Raw genomic sequence first — 20,907 nt, 5'->3', positions numbered from 1 at the left:
ACCCTAACTAGCTCAAGCACCATCTGAAAGGTGTAAATATTCTTTGTGCGTCATTTCTTTGTTCATGCAGTTGTATACAGTAGACCTATTCTTCCCCTTACATGCATGGGTTATTTCTTAAACAGGCAAACATGTTATGGCATCTTTGTTTCATTTTACAGTTATGGAAAAAGTTTGTAAATTCAATATATGCGGTGAATAACTATAACACTAAAGCTATTTTCCAACTCAGGTACCTGCTTATGAAATATTAAAGAAAAACAAAGTACAAACGATACTGTAGCGTTAAAATCTAGGAATCGTTAACTAAGAAGCAGATCACTGTGTTACCTCGCGTTACTCGTATATATGTAACATAAAGTAATGGAACCAGTGTCATTTGATTTGTAGAAAATAAGCTTTCTGGTCGGTTTTTAATATGCAAAATTGTGCACCTATAAGTGTTATTAAGATATCGGGAGCGGCACGTGTTTTGCGAGGTCACACAATATTTACTTAAATATCGATGTTTTACCCTCTATCATTATGTTAATACATTGAACAACTCGCTGGCACCATATAATCCAGGTTAAGTAATGTAGCTTAATATACAAGAGCATAAGTCTAGCGACATGCATTTTCGGTTAACAGGTATTACCGGTTAACAGACGTTATCAAATGTGCAGAAATCAAGCACGATATAACACAGCATACTTGATCAGAGAGACTTTCTTCTGCAATAAGCGGTTTGATAAAATGACCCTATTCGTTGTTATCGGACTTCTTTAATTTACTACAATCCTCGTGATGATCAGTTTTCCCCATTAAATTTGATCATTGTACAGTTCTATGTCGGAGCGTACTAATCAACACATAATTTACTATGTGTTACGTTAGCTTGTCATGTTGAAAATCAAATTCATCTTAAACACATATTCATCAGCAATACATATTCTCTACCTATGCGAGGTTGCGATTTATTATAATTTTTATTTCAAACGCCAAAAATAAAAAAAGGGATTTTCAACAACGACATATCAGCTAGTATAAGTTGAAACCGTTTTAAAACAAATGTCCGATTCAACTTATACAAAGTTACACTCAAGACATAGGCAACACATATACAGAACGATATCTTAAAATCAGGACAAACATAGGCACTATAAGACTAATGAAAACGTATTGATATGCCATACAATAAAATGTATAACAATCATGAAGCTATTAAATAACCAACACTTAATAGGGAACACATCGTCATCACGAAATGCTTTTTTTTTTTTCTTTTTTTTTTCTTTTTTGCTTTGTTACGTTTAATAACTAACGCTTAATAGATAAATACCCTGCTTGCTTTTTTTAAATTTATCAACACACGCTAACAAGATACAGACATGTATCCTGCTTGCTTTTGCACATATTGGAACCAACGCTAAGCAGCTAAATATCACGCTTGTTCTTTGCACATTTGACAACATACGCTTACCAGTTAAAAAGAGTGCTTGCTATTTGCGCATTTTGCAACAAACGCCTACCAGCTTTATATCAGGCAAGCTTTTTGCGCTTTTGGCAACATACGATTACCAGTAAAACACGTGTTTTTTTGCTCATTTCGTACCATTCGCTAACCAGTTAGATATTGTGCTAGCTTTTCGCACTTTAGGCAACATACACTTACCAGTTATACATCATGCTTGCTTTGACACTTTTGGTATCATACGATTACCATTTATATATCATGCTATTTTTTGCACTTTTAGTAACCTAGCTATTTGCTGATATTGCAACATTCGCTTTCTAGTTATATATCGTGCTAGCTTTTTGCATATTTAGCAACAAACGATTACAAGTTATATATCGTGCTAGCTTCTTACTCATTTGGAAACATACGCTTACCATTTACATACCATGCATCGTTTTTACGCTTTTGCAAAACACGCTTACAAGTAAAATATGCTATTGTTTGCACAGTTAGTAACATTCGCTGACAAGTTTTATATCGAGTCAGTTTATTTGCACATTTGGCAACATATGATTACGAGTAATGTCTCGTGATAGATTTTTGAATACCAGCTAGATATCGTGCTAGCTTTTGTACTTTTGGCAACATATGATTACCGGTTTCATATCGTGCAAGCTTTTTGCACATTTGGCAACGTACGATTACCATTTATATATCATGATTGTGTTTGCACATTTAACATCGTTCGCTTAGCTATTACATATCGTGCTACCTTTTGCACATTTGGCAACATAAGATTACCATTTATATATCGTGCTAGCCTTTTGCACATTCTAAAACATTCGCTTTCCAGTTATGTATAGTACAAGCTTTTTGCCCACTTGGCAACACACGCTTACCAGCTACATGTACGCGTCATGCTGCCTTTTTGCTCATTTGGCAACATACGATAACCAGTTAAATATCGTGCTAGCTCTTTGCAAATTTGGCAACATACGATTACCAGCTAAATATCGTGCTAGTTTTTGCACATTTGGCAACATACGATTATCGGATACATATCGTGCTAGCTCTTAGCAAATTTGGCAACATACGATTACTAGCTATGTTTCGTGCCAGCTTTTGCACTTTTGGCAACGTACGATTACCATTTATATATTGTGGTTATATTTGCACATTTGACATCATTCGCTTAGCAGTTGCATATCGTGCTTTTCTTTGCACATTTGGCAACATACGATTTCCAGTTACGTTTCGTGCCAGCTTTTGCACATTTGGCAATATACGATTACCATTTATATATCGTGCTAGCCTTTTGCACATTCTAAAACATTTGCTTCCAGTTATGTATAGTGCTAGCTTTTTGCCCACTTGGCAACATACGCTTACCAGCTACATGTACGCGTCATGCTTCCTTTTTGCACAGTTGGCAACATACGCCTACAAGTATTATGTCCTGTGCTTTTGCAAAGTTAGTAACATTCGCTGACAAGTTATACATCGAGCAAGCTTTTTGCTCATTTGGCAACATATATACGATAACCAGTTAAATATCGTGCTAGCTCTTTGCAAATTTGGCAACATACGATTTCCAGTTAATACATATCGTGCTAGCTTTTTGCTTATTTTGCTCCATAGATTACCAGCTAAATATCGTGCTAGGTTTTGCACATTTGGCAACATACGATTATCGGATACATATCGTGCTAGCTCTTTGCAAATTTGGCAACATACGATTACTAGTTATGTTTCGTGCCAGCTTTTGCACTTTTGGCATAGTACGATTTCCATTTATATATCGTGCTTATATTTGCACATTTGACATCATTCGCTTAGCAGTTGCATATCGTGCTTTTCTTTGCACATTTGGCAACATACGATTTCCAGTTATGTTTCGTGCCAGCTTTTGCACATTTGGCAACATACGATTACCATTTATATATCGTGCTAGCCTTTTGCATATTCTAAAACATTTGCTTCCATTTATGTATAGTGCTAGCTTTTTGCCCACTTGGCAACACACGCTTACCAGCTACATGTACGCGTCATGCTTCCTTTTTGCACAGTTGGCAACATACGCCTACAGGTATTATGTCCTGTGCTTTTGCAAAGTTAGTAACATTCGCTGACAAGTTATACATCGAGCAAGCTTTTTGCAAATTTTGCAACATAGATTACCAGCTCAATATCGTGCTAGCTTTTGCTCATTTGGCAACATACGCTTACCATTTACATACCATGCATCGTTTTTGCGTTTTGCAAAACATGCTTACAAGTAATATATCCTGTTTTTTGCACAGTTAGTAACATTCGCTGACAAGTTTTATATCGAGCCAGTTTATTTGCACATTTGGCAACATATGATTACCAGTAATGCTCGTGCTAGATTTTTGAATACCAGTTATATATCGTGCTTGCTTTCGGCAAATTGTGCAATATATATTACCAGCTAAATATCGTGCTAGCTTTTGTACTTTTGGCAACATACGATTACCGGTTTCATATCGTTCTAGCTCTTTGCACATTTGGCAACATACGATTACCATTTATATACCGTGCTTATATTTGCATATCTGACAGCATTCACCTACCAGTTACATATGGTGCTACCTTTTGCACTTTTGGCAATATATGATTATCGATTACATATCGTGATAGCTTTTTGCACATTTGGCAACAGTCGATTGCGAGTTATGTTTCGTGCTAGCTTTTGCACATTGGATAACATACGATTACCATTTATTTATCGTGCTAGCTTCTTGCTCATTTGGAAACATACGCTTACCATTTACATACCATGCATCGTTTTTGCGCTTTTGCAAAACATGCTTACAGGTAATATATCCTGGGTTTTTTGCACGGTTAGTAACATTCGCTGACAAGTTTAATATCGGGCCAGTTTATTTGCACATTTGGCAACATATGATTACCAGTAATGTCTCGTGCTAGATTTTTGAATACCAGTTATTTATCGTGCTTGTTTTTTGCAAATTGTGCAACATATATTATCAGCTAAATATCGTGCTAGCTTTTCGCACATTTGCCAACATATGATTAGCGGTTACATATCGTGCAAGCTTTTCGCACATTTGGCAACATACGATTACCAGTTATGTGTCGTGCAGGCTTTTGCACATTTGCAAATATACCATTACTATTTATATATCGTGATTCTGTTTGCACATTTGACATCATTCGCTTACCGGTTACATATCTTGCAAGCTTTTTGCACATTTGGCAACATACAATTACCAGTTATGTTTCGTTCAGCTTTCGCACATTTGGCAACGTACGATTACCATTTATATATCATGATTGTATTTGCACATTTGACATCGTTCGCTTAGCAGTTACATATCGTGCTACCTTTTGCACATTTGGCAACATATGATTTCCAGTTATGTTTCGTGCCAGTTTTTGCGCGTTTGGCAACATAAGATTACCATTTATATATCGTGCTAGCCTTTTGCACATTCTAAAACATTCGCTTTCCAGTTATGTATAGTACTAGCTTTTTGCCAACTTGGCAACATACGCTTACCAGCTACATGTACGCATCATGCTTCCTTTTTGCACATTTGGCAACATACGCTTACAAGAAATATGTCCTGTGCTTTTGCAAAGTTAGTAACATTCGCTGACAAGTTATACATCGAGCAAGCTTTTTGCTCATTTGGCAACATACGATAACCAGTTAAATATCGTGCTAGCTCTTTGCAAATTTGGCAACATACGATTACCAGCTAAATATCGTGCTAGTTTTTGCACATTTGGCAACATACGAGTATCGGATACATATCGTGCTAGCTCTTAGCAACTTTGGCAACATACGATTACTAGCTATGTTTCGTGCCAGCTTTTGCACTTTTGGCAACGTACGATTACCATTTATATATTGTGCTTATATTTGCACATTTGACATCATTCGCTTAGCAGTTGCATATCGTGCTTTTCTTTGCACATTTGGCAACATACGATTTCCAGTTACGTTTCGTGCCAGCTTTTGCACATTTGGCAATATACGATTACCATTTTTATATCGTGCTAGCGTTTTGCACATTCTAAAACATTTGCTTCCAGTTATGTATAGTGCTAGCTTTTTGCCCACTTGGCAACATACGCTTACCAGCTACATGTACGCGTCATGCTTCCTTTTTGCACAGTTGGCGACATACGCCTACAAGTATTATGTCCTGTGCTTTTGCAAAGTTAGTAACATTCGCTGACAAGTTATACATCGAGCAAGCTTTTTGCAAATTCTGCAACATAGATTACCAGCTCAATATCGTGCTAGCTTTTGCACATTTGGCAACATACGATTACCAGTTATGTTTCGTGCCAGCTTTTGCACTTTTGGCAAAGTACGATTACCATTTATATATCGTTCTTGTATTTGCACATTTGCCATCATTTGGTTACCGGTTGTGTTTCGTGCCAGCTTTTGCACATTTGGCAACATACGATTACCATTTAAATGTCGTTCTAGCCTTTTGCACATTTTAAAACATTCGCTTTCCAGTTATGTATAGTGCTAGCTTTTTACACACTTGGCAACAAACGCTTATCCACTTAGCAGCATGCTTCTTTTTGCACATTTGGCAACACACGCTTACCAGTTATATATACTGCTTGTATTTGCACATTAGGCAACATACGATTACCAGTTTTATATCCTGCTGGCTTTAACATCCGTGGTAACATAAACTTTCCAGTTGAATTACGTACTTGCTTTTGCACATATCGCACCTATATTACCAGTTATATATCGTTTGTTCCCGTTGAGCAACATTTACTTATCAGTTACATATCGTGCTTGCTTTTGCATATATGGCAACTAAAGCTTACAGGTTATGTATCGAGCTTGCTTTGCATATTTAGCAACATATGCTTTCCATTTATATATCGTGTTAGTTTTTGGCACATTTAGCAACATACGGTTACCAGTTATATATCGTGCCAGCTTTTGCACATTTTGCAACTTGCGCTTACCAGTACCATCTTGTGCTAGCTTTTTATACTTTCGGCAGCAAACGATTACCAGTTATATATCATGCTAGCTTTTTATACTTTCGGCAGCACCCGATTACCAGTTATATATCGTGCTAGCTTTTTGCACATTTGGCAGCAAACGATTACCAGTTATATATCGTGCTAGCTTTTTGCACATTTGGCAACATTCGATTACCATTCATTTGGAAGCATGTTTCTTCATGTTATATATTGTTTAATAAGTGTAAACACATTCGGAAACATACGTTAACAGTTATATAGCGTGCTACCTTTTTGTCATTTAACATTATACATTAGCCAGTTATATATCATGCTAATATCATTGTATCATTGTTTTACCGGTTTGTAACACTATTCAATTGTACTATTTAGCGTCAGATGTGAATATTCAGTATCATCAATTACAGTTTATTCATCATGGTTTGCTTGGCATTTTAGCAACTTAAACTCACGTGATTTTGCTCAATTAAAATATAAAACAATATGCTAGATGTTGCACATTTAGCAACAAAATTCTACCTGTCATATATCATGTCTCTCTTTAATAGAGTAATCTTTCTTTATCAATAATATATCATGCTATTTTTGGATGCTATGTAACACCTGATAACTGCTAATACATTATATGAACGTTTGCACACTTAGCAACATTTTAGTTTTATGTTTTTGCAAATTATTTTGCAAGTTTTTTCCACCTTAAGAAGCAAATGTCTTCCAGTATAACTATCGTAATATGTTTTCCATACAGATAGTCTTTGTTTACCTTTAATAAGTAGTGCTAGATAGTTTGCGATATCATTAAATAGGAATATATACTGATTAGTTTTGCATATACTTTGTTTGTTTTGTACATTAATAACATCTGATTACTTTAATAGATCTTGATATTGTCAGAATATTATCACAATTTACCAGAAATACATCCAGTTAGCATTTGCACATTTGACAACACAATATTGTATTGCAGTTTGTCGTGTAAGTTTTTACACCTTCGGTATGTTTTAAAACTTTACACATTTGGGGACACATACATTTAAGTGTTAAAAGTTTTGTGCATCTAATCTCCTATTAGTAGCAAGATATGATGCCAACTTTACGCATGTGGAAACAGCAGTGTAAACAAAATATATGATATTAGTTTACGAGCAATGAATTGCATCATCACTGAAACCTATGAAGAAAGTAACTAAGCAAATCGGCAAGAGAAGAATTAATTCGTGTATGCATTTCTATGCGTAGATTTTAGTAACCAATTTCGGTGATGTTAACAAAATTATATACAATTGTAAATCAAGTTTAAATATGCTATATTTATACACTAAAACACAAGATTGCAAAACAAAGAGCAACATCATGATTACATTACAAAATAATATTCAGATTGCAATACATCAGTTTTTTAAAACATTGTAACGTTTCCAATCTGTTGCTCAGAAATAGAATATGGTAAAAGAGTTCAAATCAAATACGATGAGAGCGGATACAAAATAAACCGATATAGTAGCAATTTATTTTTCCAAAATATAATTTGCCTCATTGAAAATTTGCTGGTATAAGGCACATAAAGATGTAGTTCTTTCATATGAGACATGTTGGACATTAAAAGGGTTCCCACGTTAACTTTGATTGATAATTGATGAAACACTAAATTGTATTAAAGTGAATTTTATTTCTATCGACGAATTATATGCGGGAGTTTGTCATTAACCACAGTGATAGCCTATTTATATCCGACATCTCTGCCGCTTTTTCAAAATACTTTCTAGCTCTGTGTGAAAACCTAGCTTTCTAAGAGCATTATATATATCGCTATGGGTGAGCTTTTGCCTACGCTGAAGTGACATATTGGTATACTCAAATGACATATCCTCGGCATTTAAACTCCTGTGAGGTTGTTCATGATCTTCAGTTAGAAGCTCCATTTGGTACTTTTCAAGACCCATATATTCAGCAAACTTCGTGTACCTTTTTTTAGGGGCGAGCACCTTCGACAAATGTCTTACAAAGCGTTCGGATGGACGTTCTGAAATGACATAAAGCAAATCAGATCTAAGTATTATTTTCTTAGTATTTTTAAAATTAATATCTTTAAAACACATGAAAATGGAATGTATAAAATATGAATAATGTGGTCTATTTATTGTTCACTTGTCATGTTTAAAGTACTAGGCTTTTGATAAACAAGAAGGCCCATGGGCCTTTACGGTCACCTGAGTTCTGATATATTTATACAGAGATTTAAAAGTTTTTTAAGTTATCAACATATAATATCCAAAATATCATTTGCCAATATAAACCATAAATTTTGCCCCCCCCCCCCCTTCTCCAGGGGGAAACGTGAGACCATAGAGTCATGAAATTCACAATTTTGGTAGAGCACCTTAAACCCTTTCATCTATGAAGAGTATTTGGTTCTACCATATCTTGATCTTGGGAGGTAGATTTTTGAAATTTCAGTCAATTCGACCATTTTGGGCCCCAGCCATCCGGGAACATTTATCATGCTTAATTTTGCGTTACTCATTAATCTAAAAGAAATGCAAAATCCTCGCTATAATATATATAATATTATGTACGTCGGATAATTTTTTGATTGTTCCGACAATGAATGAAAGACAAATATCTTTAAAATCAGTGTTTATCAAGTTTGTTGATATTCGAAATTAATTTATTAATTAACAAAATAATGAGAACACTCGGTAAGCATATCACAATGACAGCTTTTGAAAATATATCAAAACTGATTTTTCTTAATGATAAGCAATTGTTGTCTTCTGTCCAGACAGATTACAAATTTTATTTACATTTTCTCATTTATTTTTAAGAATTTATTTACATACATTACTGACTAAGAAATGCTGATATTCGAAGTTAGTTTTATCACATAATGTACTGTGTAATCCAGTGATTATACCCATGCCATTTTTGTTTGCATATTAACCCATGTAATATGACATATCAGCTCTGTGATTGGTTGTAAGTAATTGTTTTAATTATTTCGTCACGCCTAGGACAAGTACATGACGTCACAGACTTACTAACTGGAGTCAAAATGTCGGCTTTTTAAATTTCTAGGTTGCATGAAAATTGACGTGTACACTAAGAAATGAGACACAATCTTGATTATGTGATAAAAAGGATCCTACACTCATTTTCATTTCAAATGCAATTTATGAAACTCGTCACGAATTTTTCATTTGCCAGAGGCTCGCTAAATTGAATAATTCTTAGACTTGTTTCATAAATCTCATATGAAATGGAAACTCATGTAAGATCCTATATATCATCTTGTCATTTTCAGGTTATTTAGCATTCGAAAAGTAAAATTCTATCTTACGATATAATGTAAGATAAAATATATTACATATCACAATGATTTAAATTTAGAGTTGATTATGATAGACACATGACATACAACCTGTTTTAAGTAAATCTAAGTAAAACATACTTTTCTCGTCTTCTTTTTCCAGTAGGTATTGGATGTGTTTTTCTTCTCTATTTGTACCGGGATGTGACAGTTGTCGCTTAATTGCCGGATTCGGCTTTTTTAATGTTTCTTCTCCGTCCTTTTCAACGTATTTGCCGAATCCACAAACGGTGTTGTCGTAGTTCCCAAAGGATACATGTCGTGTTCGCTTCGGTACCAGTAGTGATTTCTCGTTCTTACGTATATCTCTAGGTAGGTCGTCTGCTTCTTCAGGATCTCCCACGTCTGCATTTTCAGACTTTTCCTTGGTGCTATCTTGTACATTTTCAGTATCCGTTAATGGCATGTTTTCATCTGGCGTTGAGTCATCTCGTTTCCCTAAATAACAAAAGAGAATATAGCCAGTTGAACATATTTGTTTTAAGAATCTGGTAAATTCAATATTGGCTTTGCTTTAATTGTTTAATGGTTATACAACTTAGGCAGACTGTAATGTATCGTACTTTTGCTCTATAAAATTAATTTCTTGTGTATGTAAGAGTTATGTGACAACTTTATAACAATGCATATTTATTCATAAACTTTCCTTTTAGCTAAACAACAAGATAACAAAACAGCATTGATTTCCGAATGTATGTTGAAAATAATACGATGATAATATTTATCATAATTGTGGCATATAAGACAAAGAAAAAGATATATTGTATAGCTTACCAAAGTACCTCCGCACGCTTTTTCTTTTATAAAGTATGCCACATAAGATCCCTACCACGATTGCTGTTACCACCACTAACAGTGAAACATTGGTCACGTTCTCTTTGTTTTGGTCTTCATCTACGAAGAAAGTCAACAATTAACTTAACTGTATTCACATTTGTATTGCACACGTGTTTGATGAGTAACCTAGGATACATTGTTTTGATGGTATTATGATGTTTCGGGTGGTATTCTACTTGTTTGGCCTATGTTTCCTGTATTTTCTAGAAAATACCGCGCTTACTTGATTTTTACTTTATCGGACAATTTCGGATGATAGCATGATTCATGATTTAACTAAAACACTAATATTTGTATTTCTAAAATTTGAGGGAGATGTTATATTATACTCCTTCTTCTGCTGGTAGTGAAATTCAAAATGAATCAACTATAACAAACTAAATGTGAAAAGAAAGGATGACCTAGCACAACGTGAACGGGACAAGGTCGTCCTGCACTCGATCAACAATTAAAACAGAAATGTTAAAGTAGGAACATTTGGAACAAAACTAAAATTTTACACGGGAAATGATAATACTCAGTATGCTAAATTTAATAGTTGAGTATGCCATGTTTTTGTGTTTTTGTATATGTAAATACTTTGTTGTAATGCGCTTACCACACCAAAGGATCCAAAAACGTGTTTAAACAAGATATAATAAATTTACTCTCAGCAACAATCTGTGAACTGCTCTTATTTTAGATTGAAAAAAAAATGTGTCTCGGGTTAGGTTATTTGAATAATGGATGTTTGCCACAATGATTTATAAAACATTTGTTAGCTTTAGCAATACATGTAATGATAGCCAGTCTCTGTGCTATCGACTTTGGTCCCTAAACATAACCATAATTTAAAGCTATTTCAAGAAACCAATTTAAAATTAAATCTATTTTTTTTCTATAAAACCACTAGCGCATTTGTCTGATTCAGATGATCAAAGAGATCTCATATCGTAGTACAAAAAAAATAATTCATCTAAAATAATTTGTCTAATTATTGGTAATAGTATTTTCCAGTCATATGAATTAGGGTTTTCTTTTAATCTGAAATATTAGACAAATGGAAATATAAGTTTGACTGTAACTGAAGACATTTGTCATATTTACCTTTTTGTTTTTGTCCAACTTGTACGTATTCATAGGAATCTGATGAAGTTATCAATCTAATAGAAGAAAAGACATACTTATACATTAGTATTCTTATCTAGAAACGCAATACAACATACCTACAATGTTGTTACATATTGTAGTGTAACATACTGATCAAATTAGTAGACATACACACAATGTTATTCAGTGATTAACATATCAAGTAAGACTAAACAACGAAATGACAATGTTGATCAGAAATGTATTAACCTCGTAAGTCGGTTGTAAAAACATGTTTATATATGTATATATATAGATTGAATACAGTACAAAACAGTGAGAAAATGTGCTTCAGAAATATATCTTCAGATCTAAAAACAAAACAGCGTTAGTACAATGATGTTCAGCGACTTTAGAATCTACTCGGTCAATGAAACGTATAACGTTGTTGTAAAGTATTATATTTAAAACACCTGAATTTTCGTACACACTTATTATATGTCAAAGGTTAACCTTCAAATCTGTTCCATAGAACCATTTTTCTATCTGCTTCGATTTAACATGTTGTGTAGTGTTATAAAAAACAACACAACAATTTCATAGAACGTTTAACAAACAACTTTTTAAACTTTCAATAAACATGCGGTGTACGTTGTATATTTGTATAATTTATTCACTGGCAGATGTGTTGACAAATAAAGAGCTTTCAAAAAAAACCACCCAGCGTTTACATACTTGCTGTAATGCGTAAACATTTTTTTTAATGTAACGATTACCTACCTTTTCGAAACCTGCCGAACGTTGTTGCTACATTGTGTGTCTTGTGTCTTTGTACATGCTTGGTCTTCATGCATGCCCGCATCGGAACACGTGGTACAGGTTTGGCATTTCCAGGAGATATCTCTTTCAGGGTTATAGGTACCCTCACTACAACTCCTACATTTCGGACATTTAGTGGCGCCGTTCAGACCCATTCCCAAATCCGCTCCCTGTAAGACAGTAGAGTGAATTATTATGTTATATATCAAAGTTATTCATATAATGTGTTAACCATTGCTTTACAAGTAAATAGCTTTATATGATTTAATATGATATTAGAAATATGAAAATAAGGTAGCATACCATAATTATTAGGTAGGATACAATTGATATGCATATTTCTTAAAAGAAAATTTTAGATTGGAAAGTGTGAATTTACAGTTAGTTTCATGTGTGACGTTTCCATGACTAGTACGGTAAGTACCCTGTCACCTTCACCGGACAACAAATGACCGATGAAGAGTATGAATACAATGGTGTAAAATATGTAAGAGCTAGCAATATGAAATCGAGGTCGATTCGGGTACGTTAAAAGAAATTGACCGCTTCTACAACACTTGAAATTAAGTTATGATAAACAAAATCACATTGACGTGTTGTAAAATATGTTCTACTGATAAGCTTACCTGTAAGTCTGGCTCCTCACCAAGCCAACACTTGTCACACTCCTTACAACCTTGGATTTGTTGAACATAATACAGGTGTTTTTCGGGGTCACAAAATGCCTCTCTTTTGTGTCGAATCGGTTTGGTCTGGCATAAGGTGAGGATGACAAATACTATCGCAGTCTTGAAGACTACATGTTTGGCAACTGAAATGTAAACAAATATATACATATTTATACTTCTTATATATATCTGGGATGTAAACTTTGTAACTGGAAAAAATGTTGGTATATAGCAAGGGCAGAAGATGCTAATATGCTGTACATGATCGGGTTTATATATATGGTTTGGTTTGAAAAAGAAGTAAACATAAAGATTATTGCTTGTTAAAATGAGTGAAGATAAATTGAACTGTTTCTCATAGGTAACATGAAAAATGAAAATACAGTTATCATATTAGTGAGTGAAATCAGAAGAGATATGAATCTATGTGTGTGGAAAAAGGTATAAAAACTAATCAAAGTGACTTTAGAAGAGGACATTTTGTAACAGGACTTGACACCAGGGATCCTCATGCCAAGCAGTAATAAACTGCATATCGTTACATAGAAAAAAAGTAATGACACTTCAATAAGAAGAAATGTTAAAAAAAATGAAAAAAACCCGTAGATAAATAATATTTGTGCATTAAAACTGAATAAGAAAATATCAATTTAGTTAGTAAGAAATCTAAGCTGTGCTCTACCTTAGTTCTAATTATGGATAAACAGTGAATAATAAAACCAGTAATAAAAGAAAAAAGAACACGGACACATTTGGTCAGTCTATTCAATGACATGTAGAAATTTCCAGACAAAGTACGCCAAGCAGAACATGTTCGACAGACTTTTCTTGATTATGTCATTCATTTATCTTCGCCAAGGTGTGGCACGTTTGTATTTAATTCAGATCAGAGTACAACCAAATTCTCTCCAGGATGTTCTAATTTCTGACCCATTTCTATTCATGTAAGCTTAATTAAGTAAGACAAAAAGTTATCATTTGTGGTGTCTGTTGTTATCCTATCTTACAGATAAAAACTTGACTGAACAAAAATCTGTTTGTTATAGCGATTCTTCGTGTAAAAGAGTATCGTTTGTTGTTGATAATAAAAAACTGTATAAAATGACATTCTTATAATGTGTTCACAACCTATATGATGAAATTGAAGATTCAATTATGTGATGTCTCGAATAAAAATATTTCTATAATGAAATACCTCAAACACATACAAAACTATGATGTTAGCATAGTAAACGCAAGGCGATATTCAAAAAGGTAGAAATAGAATCCCCAATTTTATCCAAATGGTATATATTATACTTTTTAAAATAAATTGACTGGAATCCTTGTCGCAGGAAAAATATATGAAACTGAAAAATGAGGATGACAAGTAAGGTTCATACTATCTTCTTGTATTTTTTTCATTTTCATATATTATATTTTATAGCACTTGTTACAATTAAAATAAAATATGCCCTCTCGATTATATCATTACAATGCATTTATATATTATTAGCTGCTATTCATGGTTCTTACTATGTTTTACATCCGGCGACACACACTCAAAATTATAATTACAATAAACATTGTATGGCATGTACTCAAGGAACATGACAGATGGGTGCATTGGATATATTTACCTAAGGGACACCATTGTTATCTACATGTCAAAGTCAACTGAAAGGACCTAGCGGTGTTTGTGTATTTAAAGATATAACGATAATGAGGGCCAAAATGTACTCATGTTTCCTACCCGACTTCACTGTAGTATTGTAAGTGTGTACTTCGTGACACAGAACACGTTCTTTAAAGTAAGTCATCAGTTTGATATGTTTGTGTTTTAAGGCCTATAAACTGCTGTGATCATGCCAGGATTTGGTGGTGGAGAGAAAAATGGAGTGCCAGGAGAAAACCACCGACATGCGGCCAGTACATGGCTACTGCCCCATGTAACCTCGAACCCGCGACCCAGTGGTTCAACATAATATTGCAACAACGGAACAAGCACATGTAGATGTGCAGTGGAAAAAGTGTTTATAACTTGTTTGTTTGTTTTTGGTTTAACGTTATCACAAAAACACCTAATGTCATACAAAGACAGGAGGGTAGAGAAGTAAGTAACAAGACGATAGAGATCCCAAGTGAGGTCATGGAGCAGCAGAACAATTTTGTGGTCCCTTGTTCCCCCAGCAGAACTCAGCAGAAGACACAGAGGAAGCTCCGATTCTGAGGAGGCCCAAAATAGCAGCTTATTCTATCCTGGAACTTGCATGGATACGTTACAATGTAGAAATGACACTCGCATATGCATAAATAGGGATCTTCATTTGTTTATAAGCATCAAGCAATTCTATTAGCTGCGCATTTCAAACACAATGCATCAAAAGTATGGTTCAGGTAATGTTGTACATGTAAGTTAAATATTAAGGTGTTGGCATTTATGAAATTAATATCTATATCATTCACTGTCATAAACTAGCAATCAATGTTTCTTAACATTTTCTGCATGTTGGTAAGTATGGATTATGAGCAATCCAATTTGTCCATCCAGTTTATAAGAGGATCGTTTAAACTGTGGTGAGCTGTTTTTTATATGTCGAATAGGGGATGCTGGCCGAATGTAAAATGCAGTCAAAAGAACATACAATGTTTTCTCAGTTGTATACTACATGTATGGTATCATACGTTATTACGACAGTATTGTCCAATATTGACAATTTTTGATGGATATTACTTAAAAAGATACATATGCAAAGAAGTAACAGCGACAGTGCAACCTAAAGAATATGTAAAATTTTCAATGACATTTACTCCTGTATCAAGACACAAGGGTGAACAATTACATAACACAGAGATAATCAGTCAAAAGGAATGAAGTCTACGTCACAACATACAAACAGAAAACCAGTTATTAGTGATGGAATACAATGGTGTTAACGTATACTCTTTCGACAGATAGGTAGGGCACCTAGAAATAGTGCGATTGTGTACCCGAGTCAATTACTAGATAACAGTTGCCAATTAAAGAAGAAAATTAATCTATTAACGAAGTTGTTTTATCGGCATGTCGCAAGATGTGAAAAAAACTACAAGAAAAGCAGGGTAACTTTGTAAGTCAACATTACGGACGGGGTCACTAGAAATGCCAGTATACCGGCTATAAATGTGAATTTTATAAACGTTAACGTTATTAATGGTTCAAGTTCGCGAGAATTGTGTTCGAAACTTGCACAGACAATGTCGTCCACAGCAAATGCTTTATGGTGGCAAACACGTAACCTACCCTGTGTTTAAATCCAGCAGGGTACAAGCTGACACTCATTACGCATGACCCCGTTTTATGTCCCTTCCGAAGGACAAGAGAAAGTGTACAGTGTGATCAAGCGGAATGAGTAGCAAAAGTTATAATGAAAATATGTGTAGCTTGCTAGTGATGAGTGGGTCAATAATTTTAAGGAAGATTTCAAGACACCATTTGTATATGCAACCCCCGTGGTACTTTTAATAATCATAAAAAGGACAATTGGAAATGTTGTTCTTAGCGTAGATTTGATTGTTTGTTTCATTTGAAAGTTTCAATTAGGTGATTATATGTTTCCTGTGGATCTATACCACAATATTTTACAAATGTTTGTTTACATTCTGATGTGAAATGACAAAGCAGCATATGGCCAGGTTCAGGAAATAAATATGTTGACATTCAGATACGTTTCCTCAACTCTTGTACATTACACGGGGGTTCACTGTATGCGTACACCTCAGCTCATAAACGTGTCAAACTGTCTAATTGAATAATAATGAGAACAATATATGCTAAACAGTTCTCGGGTTTCATACTCGGCTAACCCTATTGTGTTGTGGGGTGTACTCAGTGACATACATGACAAGATTATTTATGTATTTCATTCAGTCATAAACAAAACAAAACACATTGAAGAGAGTTAAATCAAAAAAGTAATCAAACGTGTATTAGGATTCTTAACTCGCTTGCATGCATCTAAGAAATGGCCAAGTTGTTCATTTCTTACACAAATTTGGGATTCAAAAGTTAAATAGTTTCAACACACAAGGATTCGTTTTTTCATAGAAAATAATAAATTCGTTAAATTTTAACGTTGGCAGTTCAAGATGAAATGAAATCAATATTCTGTATTATTCACATAAACAAGAGATGGGATTCCATTCATAAATTAATGATTGACATTATGGCGAGCGTTGTTCTATTTCAGTTAACAATGAGTAAGGGAATTACACGCAGATACCGGCTAGGTATTTGGTGTTATTGAACGTGTTAAGTGTGCGAATCGTTAGCTTGGTACAGTAAGGGTGTTCCCCTACAAAACAGGAAAAGGATATTCCCCCTTCGTTTCGGTGGTCTTTATTAAAATCAATACAGAGCACATTTTAAAATAACAAACAAATAAACAGACAGGCAAGAAAAAGATAAAAACAAAACGTCTGTTAACTCAACAGAGAATCATTCATTGGTTATGTTTTTTGTTGTCACCGAACTCCTATATCGTTGAAGACCTACCGATGTCTATGCTAAAGGCCTAATTGTGTACTGAATACCAATGTTATTACATATTAAAGAAGTTATTAATGCTTGAAAAGCATGACAAGCACGAGTAAAAAAACTGAACTACGGATAATTCCCCTTGCGTTAGGATCGGACATAAACATGTAAATATTGCATTCATTGTAATATTTATTTAAAATATTTGTACTTACATGTTCGAAAGGACATTCCAACTTACGCCGCAATTTCCGTTTCAAAAATGAATCTATACACATAAACATTCCAAGTAGGAACCAGCAGTCACACTTAACACCAATGTTCTTTGTAAAATGCCAGGTGAATGTCACTATGAATGGGGTAAATATACTGTTGGACGTCAGCCAACAAATTTGAAGGCCGGTGTACTCGTTTACTTATATCTCGTGTTCTAATGAAGAAATAGATGATGTCAAAGGTAAGGATACGTGTTACACATGTAAAGGGTCTAGGTCGCCCAAGGCAGCTAGTGTTTACGGGATGTCATTACACGGGTAATTTCTGGAACATATCCGTGTGGTGCCACCTGTGATACAATGTAGGCAACGTATTTAGTTTAGATGATTTAAATGCTTGCTTGTTTGCACTTCAATCGATTTTATTTTTTGTCCCCATTTTTAATAATATTTTGTTTTTGTATGAGGCTTAAACGAAATCAAGACTGAGTCGCACTTCATTGAGAAGAAAGACATACTATGATATAGTGCTCCCTACAGACGAACCGTTTTGGGTGATTCTACTGTGTTGAGTTCAAATATTACATCAATCACTAGATAAGGGTCAGTTTTTTTTAAAAGGAACGGAAAATAATCATGGAGATGGTGAATGACAAGTTGGGTCACATGGACAGAGTTAAAAAATACTACGACTACTAAAAACAGGTTTTACATGTGTGGGATGTCACGGGATGTGGATTTGTGGATAAAAAATTACAGCCGATTGGTACTTAGGAAAAAAAACATCCAGGAAAAGTACCAGTAATTAGCAGATGTGCTTAGATTTTCAGACTTAAAAAATATCTAAGGGACGAATGAGCCACATACTTATCATGACGTATCATTTCACACAATATGCCGTCGCAGTGCCCACACGCAACCAACTTGCAAAGGCAACAGCAGAGACATGTTGACGCCCATTATGTGATTTCACACAGACTGAGGCCTACACTTTGAGGACACCCTATTGCAGGAACTCTGCACCATTACTGGGAATACACGTCTCACACTACCAGTTATTATTCCATGGGAAATGGAATTTGCGAAATATTCAATTAAGCTTTGGTTGAAATGCTGGGTAATATAGGAAAAGGAAACAAAAACAAAATACGAAAGCCCGCATCGCTGCACTTGTCCATGCACACAACTACACAAAGCAGGATACCACAGGACAGTCCCCGCACTTTCGTATGTTCTTTTGTTATTTTTGGTTTGTGTTCAAATGCTTAATAATTGAAAAACACTAGGGCTCTTTTTACATGAAACAAAGTATAGTTTGTATGCATAAAATTATAACGTGGGTATCTTAAAAATGAAATAAAGCAAATATTCTGCATTATAAATACTTCCATTCATAAATTTAATGTTAGCATGTAGTCGGGCAGTGTTTTATTTCATTTAACAATGATGAGTAATTCATTACAGGATATCGGCCTGGTGTTTGGTGTTATTAAATGCCCCACGCGTGCGGATCGTTCGCTGAGTAGTGTTACAGAATTAAAGATAGCTTGCCTTTTAACGAGTGATCTCCCTTATACAGTAACTCGATGTGTAATCTGTAGTTTGTATGCACATGCGCACTTGAGCAATAAACGAGGTTTAATGTCACCCGCCATGTTTGTGTTGATGTTGTTACAAGTAGGAAGGGGTGTTTCCTTTCTCCAACACCAAATATCCAACATACTAACCCACACATCATTTCCAACAACTGAAACGCTTTAAAAAATGCACTATGTGTTTGTGTGGGTGTATGGTGTGTGTGCAGAACAAAGTATCTAAATGGATTGTTGTCCTTTTTCATTTGTGTTTCATCTATCCCAGAGTTCCTTGCGGGTCAGTAAATCCCCTACAAAATACGATAAGGGTATTTCCCTTTCGTTTTCCCTGCGGCCATTAAAACAGATTGTAATACAAAACTAACGAAAAAGAAACAATAAACAAAATATCCTATCAGATATGTATCTCTACCTCCCATTGCTTAACACAATAGAGACGCATTGGTAATGCTGATGATTGCTACCGGTCTATCATGTACCGAATAACCTTATTACTACATGTACACCCCTAGCACCAAACTAAAATATGTTCATTTTCACAAGCATTATAATATCAGTTAACATGTAAACATTGCATTCGGTGTATATTTCTATGTAACAAAGTAACTCATACTTACATGATCGATAGAGCATTCCTAATTAACAACGCGATTTCCTCTTTGAATATGAATCGGAATACATAAACATTCCGGTACAATAAGCACAAATGTTCTTAACAAAGTGTCGAAATAAATGTCACGATGATTGAGTAAATAAAATGGTAGTCCTCTCGTGTACAGCAGGTATACGTACTTAGACCCATAGAAGTAGGTGATCCGTTACTTATACCTGGGTATGTGACGACATATGTAAATATAGGTCAAAGGTAGAAAAATGTGTCACGTGACAGATATCAAGGCGAACTCAAGTGCAAGGTCGCTAATGTTTACGTTGTGACTGTAGAACACGAACTTTCTAGAACATTATTATAGAGGGTTTTCATTATCAGTAGCTGATTTATTTAGTCTAGTTTTTTTTTTATCATTTTCTGATGTTGAAATAAGAACTAAGGACTAAATTAGAGAGAGGAATATGATAAACATTTTATTAAGCTAGGATGGTAGTTCTAGAATGTTTACACGGTAACAACATGTATCCCTCTGGAGCCTCCATTGTAGCAGTGGTGGATTTTGTAGATTAAAACATCAACAAACACTGTGAGAGTTCTTCCCGATTTATTGTGCGTGGTTCCGATTCCTTTGACATAAATGATCTAACCCTGCAATTGTATAATAATTACATTTCAGATATATGTATGGTATCTACAACGCATTCATAACGCACATAATTAAAAAAAATGTAGCACAATTTGAATTTACAAGAAGTTATCTTATTACGTTACATGTACGATAATAG

At 34.6% G+C, this 20,907-nt stretch overlaps 1 protein-coding gene across 2 annotated transcripts; it reads right to left on the bottom strand.

Moving 5' to 3' along the window:
* Positions 1–964: 964 nt before the first annotated feature.
* On the bottom strand, positions 965–20,350 carry LOC110458612. 2 transcript variants are annotated; one of them, XM_021510391.1, is made up of 7 exons: positions 20,130–20,350; positions 13,166–13,350; positions 12,501–12,709; positions 11,739–11,794; positions 10,590–10,709; positions 9,897–10,253; positions 965–8,471 (listed from the first exon to the last, which is right to left on the bottom strand). In XM_021510391.1, the coding sequence occupies exons 1-7, from the start codon at positions 20,143–20,145 to the stop codon at positions 8,173–8,175; spliced, it is 1,242 nt and encodes a 413-aa protein (XP_021366066.1). In that variant the 5' UTR covers positions 20,146–20,350; the 3' UTR covers positions 965–8,172. The 2 variants fall into 2 exon arrangements, with proteins under 2 accessions (XP_021366066.1, XP_021366068.1); XM_021510393.1 differs by lacking the exon at positions 20,130–20,350 and adding an exon at positions 17,918–18,982.
* Between the last annotated feature and the right edge of the window lie 557 nt (positions 20,351–20,907).

Source organism: Mizuhopecten yessoensis, unplaced genomic scaffold (genome assembly GCF_002113885.1).
Source record: "Mizuhopecten yessoensis strain PY_sf001 unplaced genomic scaffold, ASM211388v2 scaffold9653, whole genome shotgun sequence".
Lineage (NCBI taxonomy): Eukaryota > Metazoa > Mollusca > Bivalvia > Pectinida > Pectinidae > Mizuhopecten > Mizuhopecten yessoensis.
The sequence above is the reverse complement of the archived record's forward strand: the minus strand, read 5'-3'. Positions and strand labels throughout refer to the sequence as shown.